Below are 14,691 nucleotides of genomic sequence, written 5' to 3' on the forward strand. Positions count from 1 at the left end.
ATATATGTTATAAAGATCAAAATGATAGAGACCAAAGAGAAGGGGATTAGTGTTGGGCAGTGAAAATTCTAATCATTTTTCTCTACACTTTTTCAGTAATATTGTTAGTTTTCACCTTTAATTATAAACTGCTCAGACTCCATAATTATTTGAGCTAAGCCTCGACTATTATCACTGTCATACGTGCTTAGGATTGAGATCTAAAGTACCTGCTCAATCCATGGAGACCCAGAGATCAGACCTGAAGTCTCACCAATTACAGAGAGCCCTTACGTGGATCTAGATTCCAGCAGCTTGGCTCATCATCAAAATTGCCACCCCATACTAACAAGTAACACCACTGAATTCATTTGACAAGCTGCAAAGTGACCATCTTGGGAGAGCTTGTCTCGGCACATATTGGCTTCTGATAAGCTATTTCTGTTTTGCTGAAGAAAATTTATCCAAGAAAAGCAAAATAATATATTATATGACATTTACTTGTGCCTGAAGCATGCAAAAAATCCACCAACACTTCAAAGGATACCAGATATCTTGAAGGACAGTTTTTAAGATAAAAGTAAGCTAGCACTTGAAAGGAACCAAAATAATCACTTAACGGACATGAAAATGAGGGGAAAAAAAGAGAGAATAACATAAACAGAAGCTTCAAAGCAATTGTTCTACTCATTTTCCAAAAAAGAAAATTACAAATAGAAAAAGCTGCATAAATTGAAGGCCCTGATTTGTCAAAATTAAAAAAAATAAAAATAAAAACAATGGCCCAATCTGTAGGAAAATGAAAGTGACGTGTCAAAGGTGCAGGCATTTGCAATGAAAGCCTTCACCCTTTCCTACAGAATCCAGTAGGAGAAACTGCCTGGTTAAATTATGACTTTTTAGGGCTCTTAACAAGGCAAACCCACATATGATTCAAACCTCTTCAAATTTGAATTTACTTTCTCTTCCGAACCCTAAAATGCATGTGACTACATGCTTGTTGCAAGATGTCTTTACCCCTGCTTGAACCATTTTAATGAGAGAAGCACCTATTATCTGCACCAAGATGAATCTTAAATAAATGTTGAGGCCTGAAGATAACTAATGGAAGTCCTACTTGCAGTGTTAACTTTTAGACTTCTGGTTATCCAGTGTAATCTCAACAAGTTGAATGTTTCCCTGCAGAGAAGCAGCCTTGCATGGTGGCATGATTGAGAAGCCATCCAGAAGTTTTGAACATTTCAATCCCCATTTTGCCATCAAGAACTCGATGAGATGATGACCACTGCAGATCAAGATCACATTCGGTTACAAAGATATAGTTACCTAGCAATGCACTCCTCCATGTAAAATTCAACACCAAAACATAAGATGAAAGAATAACCTTCGGTTATGGTATGTAGTTATAAACACAGATCCAGGGGAATTTTGCAGAAGAAAAGTAACCGTTGCAAAGAGATTGTCAAAATCTTCAACAACATTTTGATCTGTCAATCAGATAATCATATGATTGATAAGTAAACTGCATTATATTCATGTCTCTGTATCTCACCAGTTGTGTCATAGAATACATCAGCTCCAAGCACAATCTGAGGGTGCAGATCAAATATAGGGGCATCCCACTGTCCCCATGTGAGGCCCAGTATCTGCAAAACAAGAGTATAACATTATTAGAGCAAACCAAAGACCAAGTATATTGAAAATGTGGATGAATTAGCGTTGAAAGTCTACATTACAATTGACTTTATTAAGATTGCATATTTGTCTCATGTTCTTCAGCACCTGTTCATCAAAGACATCATAATCAATGAAAAAAGTATATCTAAAAGAGTTACCAAAATGAAATCAATAGATGATCAGATGATGACACCAGATACACAGATAGTGTGTTGTAATGAGCGTAAACCCAATTATTACCCATAACTTTTTCTTATGATATCTAAAATTGGTAATATATCTTCCAGAACCTAATATCCAACAAACTCATGTATTCTGAGAGCATTCAGGCCTACTTTTTTTCCTAAATTTTGCTTTAGTAACAATCAAGAACTCCCATCATAAAATATTGCACTAGCTGAAAGGTTCTGAAAGAGGATCAATATAACACATCACCAAGACACAGACCTGAAGTTATGAATCTCAAGGTGCTCACACTTGTCAACAGCAGTAGAGATATACATCCTCCTACTTAAATAATGTATTCTCAGAAACAACACAACTTTGGAAGTTGGATTTGCTGAATGCAAGCATACTGACATTTACCTTCTATTTTCTGGGTTCTCTTAACTGTTGGTAAACTACATACTCTAATCAAAACATTACCTCTACTCCTTCTGCGTTGTCTGTCAGTATGACATTTGCTCCCACCTTGGCAGCTACCAATCCAGGCAATGATGTCCCAGCACCTAGCTGCAAATAGGGGAAACATCAAAAGATTAACACTCCAAGCAGTTACTTAACTTGGTATAACCACAATCTCAAACACCATATATCACTACCATAACCTTGTCAACTGTTTTTAAATTTGCAATTAGTAAATCTAGATTTTAAGATTATATGACGTTCCCACAAGATCGAAGTTACATTAGAAAAGGACAAATTCACAAAATACATGGTAATAAACTCACATAGAAGAACTAAGTAAAACAAGAATATATGGATTTCTTATTTAACTGTAAATTAAAAATGAGTTTTATAATAACAAAACTTGTTTTGATTTCTGGGTTACACAAAACTGATATTTTTCTCAAAAAAAAAAGACAACATTAATGAAAAATACTCTTATTTTTCTTTTAGGTTATAAAAAGCTTCATATTCCAAAAGATGAAATTAATTGAACCTATGGAGTTCTTTTAAGCTTTAACCAAAGATAACTTAAATTCTTCCACTTTTACAAATGAATTTCAAGTCACAAAGCAGCTTGTAAAGAAAACTTTTAGACCATAAGGTACAAACTCAAGCAGACATGACGCGACTATCTATAAAATGATCAACCAGGCTAAAAATGTTAGCAAAATTTGTCTATGATAGCTAACAATTAATCTGCCAACACTTCTATAAATGACTTACTGGAAAGCATTAGCAGATTAATATCAGATACTTTGAGTAATTGAGACGGAAGTGGGGAAGATAATCATTAATTTTTTAAGAAAAATGCTTATAAGATTTTGTGTCCAATGAAAGAATGAACCTATCTAACAGCGGCAACTTTTGTTGGGAGGCTCTGGTGGTCAAAACTCAAAGGATATCATATGTCATCAACTCAAGGAAAGCAATGAATTTCGTGTTGCCTTATTATACTCAAACTATTATAAAAAATCTAGTGACTTTCTCGTGCATTCTGTTCAGTCAAAAGTCTTGCTTCACTGCCTATTATATAATATTCAGGGGAAAAACACAATGAGAAAGAATTTCTGTTTGATGGAGCAGATCTATTCAATCTCAACTTCTTTGTTGGTCTCTACTCAAGTAGATATGTGCACCAAGTGGAATCAAAGTAGTTTAGAACTAAAGCACAAGTACAAAGTGTTATATAAAATACTATCATAAAAACAATCATTCAGAAAACACATCCTTCCTTCAGATATAATTTGACAACAAGATTAAGATCCAAACAAAGTAAAGCTCAATCCTGAAAGACATGATTCATACATTCAAATATGTTTAAAGGAAAGTGCCGGGTGGGGGGGTGGGAAGTGGGGTACTCGAGATCTTAAAAGCCAGAATCCAAATTATAAGTTCATATTGCTCTAAGCATAAGAAACAAAAATGTAAAAGGTGAAACTACCTCAATGACAGTGTTGTTAGCAAATCGCAGTCTTTGCTGCCAAACATACTCAGCAAGAACTATGCTACATGGCCAGACAAACATTCCATAATCTTCTTGCATATTCTGTGGAAACAAAGTCAGGCTGAAATTTTTCCTTTAAACAGCAAGTTTTCTAAAAAGAAAGACAAATAAAAGATGCACAGGAAAATGCATGAGCATGCAAAAAACAAGCATTAGAAAAAGGATAATGTATCCATTCAGGCAACAGTTCAGCGATTCCAATAACTAGACAATGAGTTCAAACCCAATATGCTTGCAGCAAATTGCAACTTCATATAACTTTCTTCTTCATATGTTTTGATAGAAACATTACCCAGGCCCCTGGTGACAAACTGGTTCTCTTAAGAAGTTAGCAATCAGCACTAGAAGTCTTTCTTCTTTTCCATTCACATGAACCGGAAAAGTGGATCCCCTCGACAAATAATAAAGTGTAAAACTGTTGCACATAAAGCTTTTTTTTTTTTGTACCCCAAAAAAGAGGCAAAGCTTTAGCCTTACCAGATTTGCGAATTTATGGAATACTATCACTGCTTGAAATCTACCAAACAATTTGAAGTCTGAGTCTCCCAATACAAACTTTATATTTCCCCGACAATTATCTTCCACTTTTGATCAAGCAACTACTAAGCGAATTGACTACGGAAAACATCACATAATACAAATCGTGAGGTTATGTTATAAAGACTTACGAACTCTATTAGAAGCAAAAAACATCCAGAAGATCACTATAGCTATCAACATGTATATATGATTTGATGCTACGGTTGCCATCAACAAATTCAAAGAACGTAGGAGTGGTGAAAACGCCTACGTTATAATGATTGGTTACCTCGATGATGTCGATGTAGAAATCGTGGTCGTCTTCGGAGGAATCGCCGCCGAAATAGTGCCGGGAGATGGTGGTCATGGGGCTCACGGCGCTCGCCCCCGCGGTGGGAGACGGCGGTGGCGGGGATGAAGCTGAGGGTGAGGCGGGAGAGGCCGCATCCATGGTCGCAGTTTGCCGCGCTCGCTTGGGGCGGAGGGATGAGGGGATTCTTCTCCTGCCGCTGCGGCTGGGTGCTGCCGCCGAGCAGCCACATAAAGCCGTAAGCAGGGCAGATGGTTCCACCGAAAGCCTACCTGCTAAGCTAATTCGGCAGCAAATCCGGCCCATCCGGTTGATTTATGGCTTGCAACGGACAATTTGTGCACGGCCCATATCAACCCCCCTTTCTTTTCTCAACTTTTTTTTTTTTTTTTTTTTTTTTTTTTTTTAATAGAGCGGCGCCTTACACCACATGAGTGCAGCCAACAAAAATTAAAAAAAAGAAGCTGATAGAGAGAAGAAGGAACAGCCGCATGGTTCTCCCAAAGTAATCCTTCAAAGTGTGAGCTGCGAAGATGGCCACCCAGTCGGCCGCACTATTTGCCTTCCAGTAAATATGGGAGCCCAAAAAAGCTATACCCTCTCGCCAGTCTCCGAATGTCAATAGTGTAGTGACTGCCGCCCGTCTCTCTGTGCTGGCTTTGGCTGAATTTCTTTTGAGGCGAATACACACCAAACCCAAATCCATTACAACCCGTAAATCTTTGGGGGGGGGGGGGGGGGTGATTTTGTAGATTATTTTTGTCTTGATGTCTCTTCCTTCCCTTCTGCCTACACCTTCTCTTTCTTCTATCTCTGCAAGAAAAAATCTACAAAAATATCGAAAGAGGCCCTAATTATAGTTATCTTCTATAAAATAATAAAATAAATTTTGGACACCATTTGTTATTCCTTATATTCAAAAGTATTACTTTTTTCCAATTATACTATTTAAAAGATAATTTCCAATAATATTTGGAGGACCTATCATTATAGCAACGGACATTAGTGTACATGATATGCATGTGAAGAAAAAAAATACGGGCCTTAGCAAAAAAAAAAAAAAACAACGGAGACATAAATTTTGACCTGATTAAGTTTTTTTTTCTGTTATTATATTTTTTTAATTTTGGCTAGTGCTTGCCGACAATAGTTCGGCAACTCTCCGTGGAGGCTATCAAGCTAAAAAAATGGGTGGAGGCCGGATTGATGAGAGGCCATGGACTCCAAGCTTGGTTTACAGCAGATTCCAATCTAGCCCAACCAAGAACTTTGGGCTGGGCCAGCCCGTTAGTGGTCTCCAGTATTAGTCGCTTCTCTTCGCGTCAATTCGCTTCCTTTTTCATCAGGCCAATCTCTGCTCCTCTCGAAGCTGCTCGCGTCGTCTGCTCAATAAAAAAAGAAATCCAGAACCAAAACACCAATCATTCTAATCCTCTCTCTTTCTTTCTCTCTCTGAGAGGAAGAGAAGATAGAAGAAGAGGGGTTTCGAAATCTCTGCATGGCTCTCGCTTGCTCTCTGCCTCGCTTGCCTCTGCCTCGCCTGAACCCTGCCGATCCTTGGTCACCATCGATGCCTATAAATCGTCTTTCTTTCTCCCTCTCTTCTTCCCATCCCCCTCCTTTCTGGGCGAAGAGGGTCAACCCCTTCTCCACCTCCCGAAGAGGCCGGTGCGGAGGTATCAGCTAATCTTTCTATTTTACAGTCCATTGCATTGCCTTCTAGTACATGGGTTGGATATTAGTTTCTCTATTACTGGTATTCTTGATCCATGGATGGCTAGGCTATAGCTCGAGGGTAATCATTTTGATCATTAGTCGCTTGTGGCATGTTTAAGTTTTTGTAGTATTTCTCTCGCGCTTAAGGATTATTAGAGACTTTATTTGCTCCTTTTTTCCCCTTGTTTAATGTTGTGGTGGATGCCCAAGTTTGAGGCTTGAGGCAAAGTGTTTCTTGATTGAATCTTTGCTAGCTCTTCTGGGTGGCATTTTTGCCCCCCTTTTCCATCAAAAAGGAAAAAAAAAGGTCTTTGCTAGCCTTAATGCTATACATAACCAAGGAGTTTAGCTTTTCCTTTTTAGTGGATTATATGTATATGTATATGGATATGTATGTATATGTGTATGTGTATGTGTATGCCTATGTGTATGTATAATGTTTTCAACCGTGGCTACGATGAAGAACAGGAAAATAATGGATATAGATCTTTTAGGTGCTTCGTAATTACGGATGTTGTAATTTTAGTTGATAATGGTCCGGTAGTAGAAGATAGAGACCAATTTCTGTTAATTGTTGAGTCATGTCATAAAACACATAAACTGTCACGAGGACTTGGTATGAGTATCAGATGCTGGTATGTGTCTCAGTGTCGGATCCTTGTAATCTTTAAGAGTTTAGTCTTTTGGATCCTTACCCAAGTAGCACACCAGTACCCATTTCTGAGGGTTGAGTTGGGGGTACTTTGAGGTAGATCAAAGGGTCTTGGTAATATGGTCCATAAGTTGTCGAGTGATGGTGCTACTAGATAAAAGATAAACAAATATCAAAATGAAGCCAGATTTTTCTTATTTTACATAAGTTGTCAACTGATTGTACAGCTAGATTAAAGATATTGTCTTAGACATCTGCCAGACTACCACTGGTCAATTCAGAAAACTGTTTTTTTATTTTGTTTGTTTCAGGATATTGTCTTAGATAAGATTTGGAAATGCTTCAAGGTGGCGAGGTTTTAGAAGCAGAAGAATAATGACATTGATTTTGCTATTAAAGGTGATTGGTTAAGCGGCAATCTTAGATATATTGAATGAACAAGGAAAATGCTGATGACTGGTAGAGAAGCATTATGCTATTTATCCTTAACAACAAGAATGATGTATCCTGAGATTGCATCAAATGTTGTTTATTCATATCATGAAGTTGGTGTGGAAGATTGAACAGTGATGACCATCTTTGGAAACTGCTGTGGCATGGTACAAGATAGGTTATCCATGAAGGTACTTCTCTCATAGGAAACCGGTAGAAATTTTATGAGAAAAGAAATAATTGAAACATGGTTTTGTTGGAATGAAGGTATTGTAGATTACCATGAGGGGTAATCTAATGGGTGTCATAGAGGAAAAATTTACATGTATCCAGGAGCAGAAATTAGTTCTTTTTTTTTTCCTCTCCCTTTTTACATAGATACGGAAAGAAGAATGAGTTTGTGATTGACAGACTTATAGTTGGACAAACAAAAAGAGGGAGTCTCTGTGAATTTGATTACAGGAGCAGGGAAATAATGCTCCTAGAAGCATGTGTGTTTGAAGAAAATGCTGTTGTACTAGGTACATCATATTCCAATAATAATAGTTGTATTGCTAAGACAAATACTAGTATCTTGTTTGTATGGGGGCAATAATTGTATAAATGATCATATCAATTTATGCTTAAAGTACCTTAATCGAGCCGCAGTATTTATAATCTGTGTTATGAATTTCAGAAACCTCAGTATTGGAAACAAATTTTTCACTGAGGTGCAATACCTGAGGTAGGGCTACAGCAAGGATCGAGCTTAAGCTTTCTCGCAGTGTTTTCTGATATTCAGAAGGTATCGTGGGGTATATATACACAGATGGACTCATACATAACATGGAAGGGGAGTTCACGGATTATGCCATATGACCTGTATGGAACAAATTTGTTTGTTTTGCATTTCATCGAGTCTTGTTCTAGTTTCTGCTCTTGTTCCACTTATAGCTTTCATGAGATAGAAGTTTCAATCGGCCTCATGGAAATTGGCATGACAACTAGTAAAACTAAATCAAACGATGTTATTTTATTGCTAGAAAGAATGATGATGAAGCCCTAATCATAATTTATGCTCAAGAGACAGCCTAGCGTATCATCTAATAATTTATTTTATTATACAAAAGAATGGAGAGAGAGAGAGAGAGAGAGATGAATATATATAAGTGAATGTGAATGCTTAGAAGTTCTGTGTAATTTTTGTTGGAGCATTAGTTGGCTCTGCTGTTCGGCAGATACTTCTTTTTCTATTGCAAGATAGAAAAAGAATTTTATTTAAAGCCATTCTTTTAGAAAGATTTTTTAAAAGCCATCCTTAAAGAAAAAGTTTTTCTTTTTCAATAATAGGACTCGTTTATTCAGACCACACAGAAACATTATCATGTATCTTGTCCGTTGGAATGCAACATGTTCAGCGAGGGTATGTCCATCAAATTCACAATTGTCGTGCTTTGGGGGTGTGTGTGCCATAAACTGTCAGTGAATGAATTCCATGAGGTCCTTACCCTAGCGGTAGGATCAAGCTTAAGATGGTGTTTTTTTGGAAACTTGAACCTTACATACAAGGAGGAATGGATATACACGTGGGTCCTGTTTGGATACCTTTATAGGCCACAATGTCCTACAAGAATCAGAAATTTTTCTATGGTACTAATCACTAGGTATTTGTTCCCCTGAAGTGTGTGTAATACTATTTAAGGTGAAAAATTACTTAATAAATAGGTCATATTGTGGTAATAATGTATTTCATTTGATTGTTTTTTACATGCTCACATAAGGTCGGAGGAACCGATATCGGGCACTATACCAGTTCCTCAGCGGCTCGAGTTGATATGGGCCATGCCAGGTCTGTAACGACGAGGGCACGATACCATAGGAGAGAGGAAAAGAGAGAGAAGGAGAGAGGCTTGTGGAGGGTGGCAAATGCTGATGGAGGGCCGCGGGGGGGCAGCGGAGGCTGCGGGGGGCGAGGCCGTGGTCGGTTTTTCTGTTTCGAACGAAACAAGGATTTGGTCGCGGCTAAAAAATTTAAGAATTTTTAAGTGAAGTCCGCCACCTCTCTCTCTCCCTCTCCCTCTCCCTCCCTCACTTGCTTTCTTTTTCCTCCTTCGGCTCTGGCTCCGGCAACACATCTCGTTTCTATTGCCGAAATCGTACCAGTGAGCCACCGGTACGGCTCAGAACAGGAGGAACCATCTGGTTCGGGATGGTTCCGCTGACCTTATGCTCACATGTTACAAATATAAGCTTCATATACTTTTGGGGGGGGGGGGAGATGATATGATTGGCATTACTGTGGTGTATTCGAGCCAGTAGGGTATGGATATGGATGATCGTTATACTTCCTCCATTTCTTCTTTCTAGTTAGGTAAGTAGTTGGGATCTCTTTGCTAATCTTGTGAGTAAAGAAATAGATTACTTTGTTGTCTTTCGTCCGCCATTTCTTAGTCTAAACGGTCTAGAACATGGGATATAAGGTAGTTTAGTTCTTTTCATTTTGTTTTCTTTTCTTGTCGGTCCGTCCTTGAACATCTATTTGTTTGAAGTTGAATACCTTTATAGAGTTTGTATTAAAGCTATAAGAGATTTATGGTGGTGGTCATCTTATATCATGCTCTTGAGGTTGTTTTTGTTATTGCCATGCTTTCTGTGGTCCTCTAATTTAATGCATTTGCTCTCTAGGAGATGAATTAGACGGGATGGCTTCTGTCTGAACTCTTCTTGCCTTCTGGATTGCATTTGTTTTCTTTATACTTATTTGGTAAAGAATTTGTTTAACTGGTTAATAAATAAAATAAAGAAGAAAAAGTAGGTACCTCCAAGTGAACTGTAATGGCAAGCCCATCGATAACCTGGAATAGATGCTGGTATGGTTATATCAATGTGGTTTAAAGCTAAAACCTTCGTTTCTGACCTTTTCAGCAAGGGCAGAGATGCATGAATCTGGAAGCACTTTGGGTGTAGATGCTTTCACAATGGTCAAACATGTGCTTCTTCCAATTGCTGACCGGAACCCTTACCTCTCAGAAGGAACAAGACAGGTCCTTTCTATTTCTTGCAGTCCTTGATATACCCATCTACCATGGCATCAATGCTTGTTTAGGCAAAATATGAACAACTTTTCTTTTCTATGGATGGAGGGGAATAGGATAGCGCAGTTTAAAGGTGAAGAGGAGGGGTGGGAGGGATGGTGGATGAGGGAGGAACAAGCTGGGAGGTGAATGGGGGAGGTGGAGTGCAGAGGACAAGCAGGCTGACGAAGTGGGAAGAGGAGGAGGAGGAGGAGGAAGGGAGGTTAGGGTGGAGGACGAGAGGAAAGGGAGGGAGAGTAGGGGACCTAGGGGCAGATGTAGGAAGAGGACAAGATCTAGAGGAAGTGGATGAGAAGAGGAAGAAAAGAGGAAATCATACCTATGCTATAAATGGCTCTTCTGATTGAGATATTCCTTGAGATGGGAGGATATGGTTGAGAATGGATGATTTGGTCTTCAAGGCGGGATGTAAGATCGAAGGAAACTTATTTTCAATTTTGGGTTTTACTAGATACCTGGTTGACCTAAACACCAGTCCAACATCTGACCTAACATAAGTTTTAGAAATTCTGTTTTTGTTCTAAAATCTAGTGACCAAACGGTCCAGATATTTGAGGATAATTCTCTTGCTCGATGATACATTACCTTCCATTTTAGAGCCTTAAACATTTCTTAGCAGTTTTCTTTTTTGTGTTTTATTTTCTTTGATAAAATTTTGTCTTTTCGGCAGGCTGCAGCAACCACCACTGCTCTGGCTAAAAAGTACGGAGCAGACATCACGGTTGTTGGTATGCTTACTGAATTTTCAATTCCAACTGCTTTACTGAAAATATGCACGCGAGCTGTGTAAAATTGTTTTGGTGAGATACACCTTTGAATGAAAGAATTCATGAGATATAGAATTTGATCTTCCCTGCAGTTATTGACGATAAGCCGAAAGAGTCGATCCCAGAGCATGACACTCAATTATCTAGTATCAGAAGGCACCTTTCAGAAGGTCGGTTTTGTTTTGTCCTCCTTCCAGCAGTCAGTCAGAACCAGCATTACCTGATTGAGGTCCTTTCATTCTTTGTCAGGTGGCTTTAAGGAATTTGGTTTGATGGAGAGGCTCGGAGATGGAAAGATGCCAACTGCTATTATAGGCGAGGTTGCCGATGATTTGAACTTGGATCTAGTAGTCTTAAGCATGGAAGCAATCCATTCAAAGCATGTTGATGGAAATTTGTTGGCAGAGTTCATTCCCTGTCCTGTGTTGCTTCTGCCTCTGTAATATATGCGATCGGCGGTATGTTGTGTAAATTTTATATTTTGTAGCAGAGCCTAACTCAAGATTTTTGCCAACCGTTATCCCATCTCAGCTTCCCCCCACCATGTTTCTTTCCTGTAACCCTCCAAATGTCAACTTTCTAAAATGCAGAGCTATCTTCTGCTTGTAAACTGAGTCATAAAATCATTATCCTGGTGCAGAAACTCCAAAAAAATATAATTCTTAGTTACTTTGAAAGAGTTACAGAGAGTAATTCTATGTAAAACAGTATCAAAATTTGGTCACAGTGTCGTACTCAAGTTGCCAAGTAACATCTTAGGCTTGCAAAAAGAGCGTGTCTCAACTCTGCTTAATCTTGGTTTACATGACAAGTGCAACAACCCAGCTTGATAAACGTAAGATGCTCGCCCTTGCAGCTTGTTGAAATAAACATTTGTTTCAAAAGATTAAGTAAATCGGAAGAGGTAGATTTTTTTATATATTTTATATTTTTTTATACTTTTTTTTACATGTGGGTTGAACTTTTCTTTTGATGAATGGTCCAACATGTAAAATTTTTTAATAATAAAGTTAAAGAATGCGGAAACAAGATTCGAACTTAGAATCTCTGCTCTGATATTATATTGAAATCAGGACTTATCCCAAAAATTTAAGCTAAGAATAAGATAGATTTATTTATATATTTTATATTTACACAGCTAATTTCTCCTAAGACGTATAATATACCACGGATTAGGCTTCCTGCGTGGCCAGTCGTTATCCCGGCCATCATATCCAGCACGAGTTGCATGCAGCCAACAGCGGCCCAGTCTTCATATTCCTTGGGATATCGCGTCCAAATCTCGGCGGACCATCCATCCCTTTCACCTCCCCGCCATAACGGTCTCTATCCCGCACCGCAGCCATCAACTCATTTACCCGGCTAATCTTAGACCGTCCAATTGTTAAATCACGAAGAACACTGGAATATGACGCATGCGAGAACGGAGCATAGCGAAACTTGTGACCACCAACTCTTTCTCCTCCATTATTAGCCGTGGCACGAAACCCGTTTCTTAGGGAACTCGACTTTGCTCTTGGATGCCCAGGCGTCTCGTGTGCTACAAAATGATTGCAAGTTATAAAGAATTATTGAGGTTTGATTTATATATTCAGATTGTTAATTAAGGGATTGAAGCGTGAGTAGTTTGGATATATTGGCATCGTGGGCGCCCAGGAATAAGGGATGGACTTGTGGTTAAGTGCACTCTAAAGCGAAAGGGTGTTTCCTAGGTTGAATAGGCTCGGGTTTTATGCGAAGGACCATGACATTCTTATCAAGACAAAACCATCACGGATGCTTAGACATGCAATTTCATAAATTGTAAGGTCTACTATGCACGGATGCTACAATATTTCAATTTTGCTTCTGCTGCCTTAAATGTTTTCCTTCCAAGGATACACATTTGCAATCCTATTTTGCACACCATTTAGTTTGTATTGAAATATTGAACTATCACAACTAATAGCCTCACTTTTCCATCCAAACGCAACATGGCAAGTCATGAATGGCAGTCTTCCGCGACAATGACATGGATGACTTTTCATGGTGGAGATGAGGCATCTGGGGTTATGGAAGCAACAGACCCGTGCTGAGGTAGAGGGTCCTTGAAAATCCCCACGTCCCAGTTTTTTCTCTTCTTTCTTTTTGAGTTTAAATCTTACAGCTGGATTAATTACTCGAAACCAATCAAAGAAATACAATAGAAAACAACAAAATAGACAAAAAAAAATATTAGAAGGATATGGATCAAATGAGGGAAATTAAAATAAAATAAGTTAAAGTAAAGTAAGAAAAACTCTGCAAAAAACATAGAACTTATAATTGCATAAGTTTGACAACATAATTAAATCAATAAAATAAAAATGTCACAAGATTAAAAAAGTAAAGAAACATATTTATAAAATGAAATGATATTTGGCATATAATGAAAAATTATACACAAAGATATCACAATAAAATATTGAAAGTAGAAAACAAGAAAAACTAAATATAAGAAGTATATGAATATCAATAAAATTCCTATATTAGGGATACATGGCAACTATTTATTGGTTGCACAACTTTAGACCTCCTCCAAACATCGAACAGTGATTAGTTTTAAATGAAAACAGATTACCATCTAGTTTTTTTTGTCTTTCTTTTATTTTATGTGTGTGTGTTTTCAAGTTTTTTTTTTTAGGGGGGGGGGGGGGGTGCACTTGGTTCTTAGAGGACTTGCTGCTTTAATTATTACATGCCATTTCATATACTAATTCTTATTAATGAAAATTGGTATGCCACTAAAGTCCAAACATGACTACAATGACAGGGAAATCTTTTTAACTGGCCCCTAGTTGGCATTAGCTTAAATTGCATAAAATCTAGATTCTCTATCATGCACATTCCGCACAACGGAGAACTATGTACACTTGGATAGCTGCCACATTACTCATTTTAGAAATATAAGTTTATTGCTTATATGAAAAATGGAGAGAATTATGTTAGGATGCTAAATATGCATGTGAGGTAGAGAATTAAATTATGCAAGAGCCCCACCATTTTTAAGATGAGCGATATGGCGGCTATCTGAGCATGCATAGTTCTTTACAATGCAAAACGTGCACTGCAAGGATCCAAAGTCAAATTGTGTAATAACTATATAATATCCTTTTGGATCAATAATGTGTAAATCCTCTTCCCTTTTCTATGTGCCATGAATTCATTGGTTAGTTTCACTAGAAACTCAATAGTAAGCCTACACTTAAGATTTCCTTGTTTTGCATCTATCATCAATCCATAAGTAAGATGCACATGCTCTACAGGAACAATGCATGTTGCTTGAGTTGGTGAACCGAAATTTTCAGATATAATTCTATTAAAATCTTGAACAATATTTTTTTTCTATTTGTCATCTTAGATACATAAAATTT

The 14,691-nt window shown here is 37.9% G+C and overlaps 2 protein-coding genes across 5 annotated transcripts; one reads left to right on the forward strand and one right to left on the reverse strand.

Annotated features, from left to right (window-relative positions):
- Positions 1–610: 610 nt before the first annotated feature.
- LOC103718902 (methyltransferase-like protein 23) lies at positions 611–4,960 on the reverse strand. 4 transcript variants are annotated; one of them, XM_039117642.1, is made up of 8 exons: positions 4,638–4,957; positions 3,767–3,871; positions 2,302–2,388; positions 1,711–1,761; positions 1,532–1,625; positions 1,364–1,466; positions 1,097–1,264; positions 611–1,035 (listed from the first exon to the last, which is right to left on the reverse strand). In XM_039117642.1, exons 1-7 carry the CDS (start codon positions 4,797–4,799, stop codon positions 1,105–1,107), a joined length of 762 nt encoding a protein of 253 aa, XP_038973570.1. In that variant the 5' UTR covers positions 4,800–4,957; the 3' UTR covers positions 611–1,035; positions 1,097–1,104. The 4 variants fall into 4 exon arrangements, with proteins under 4 accessions (XP_038973570.1, XP_038973569.1, XP_008806131.1 ...); XM_039117641.1 differs by having other exon boundaries at positions 611–1,264; XM_008807909.3 differs by having other exon boundaries at positions 611–1,264; positions 1,364–1,448; positions 4,638–4,956.
- A 1,045-nt stretch (positions 4,961–6,005) lies between these two features.
- On the forward strand, positions 6,006–11,992 carry LOC103718903. The gene is made up of 5 exons (XM_008807911.4): positions 6,006–6,334; positions 10,363–10,481; positions 11,203–11,260; positions 11,392–11,469; positions 11,549–11,992. Exons 1-5 carry the CDS (start codon positions 6,157–6,159, stop codon positions 11,740–11,742), a joined length of 627 nt encoding a protein of 208 aa, XP_008806133.1. The 5' UTR covers positions 6,006–6,156; the 3' UTR covers positions 11,743–11,992.
- The last annotated feature ends 2,699 nt before the right edge of the window (positions 11,993–14,691 follow it).

This window comes from Phoenix dactylifera, unplaced genomic scaffold, assembly GCF_009389715.1.
Source record: "Phoenix dactylifera cultivar Barhee BC4 unplaced genomic scaffold, palm_55x_up_171113_PBpolish2nd_filt_p 000254F, whole genome shotgun sequence".
Lineage (NCBI taxonomy): Eukaryota > Viridiplantae > Streptophyta > Magnoliopsida > Arecales > Arecaceae > Phoenix > Phoenix dactylifera.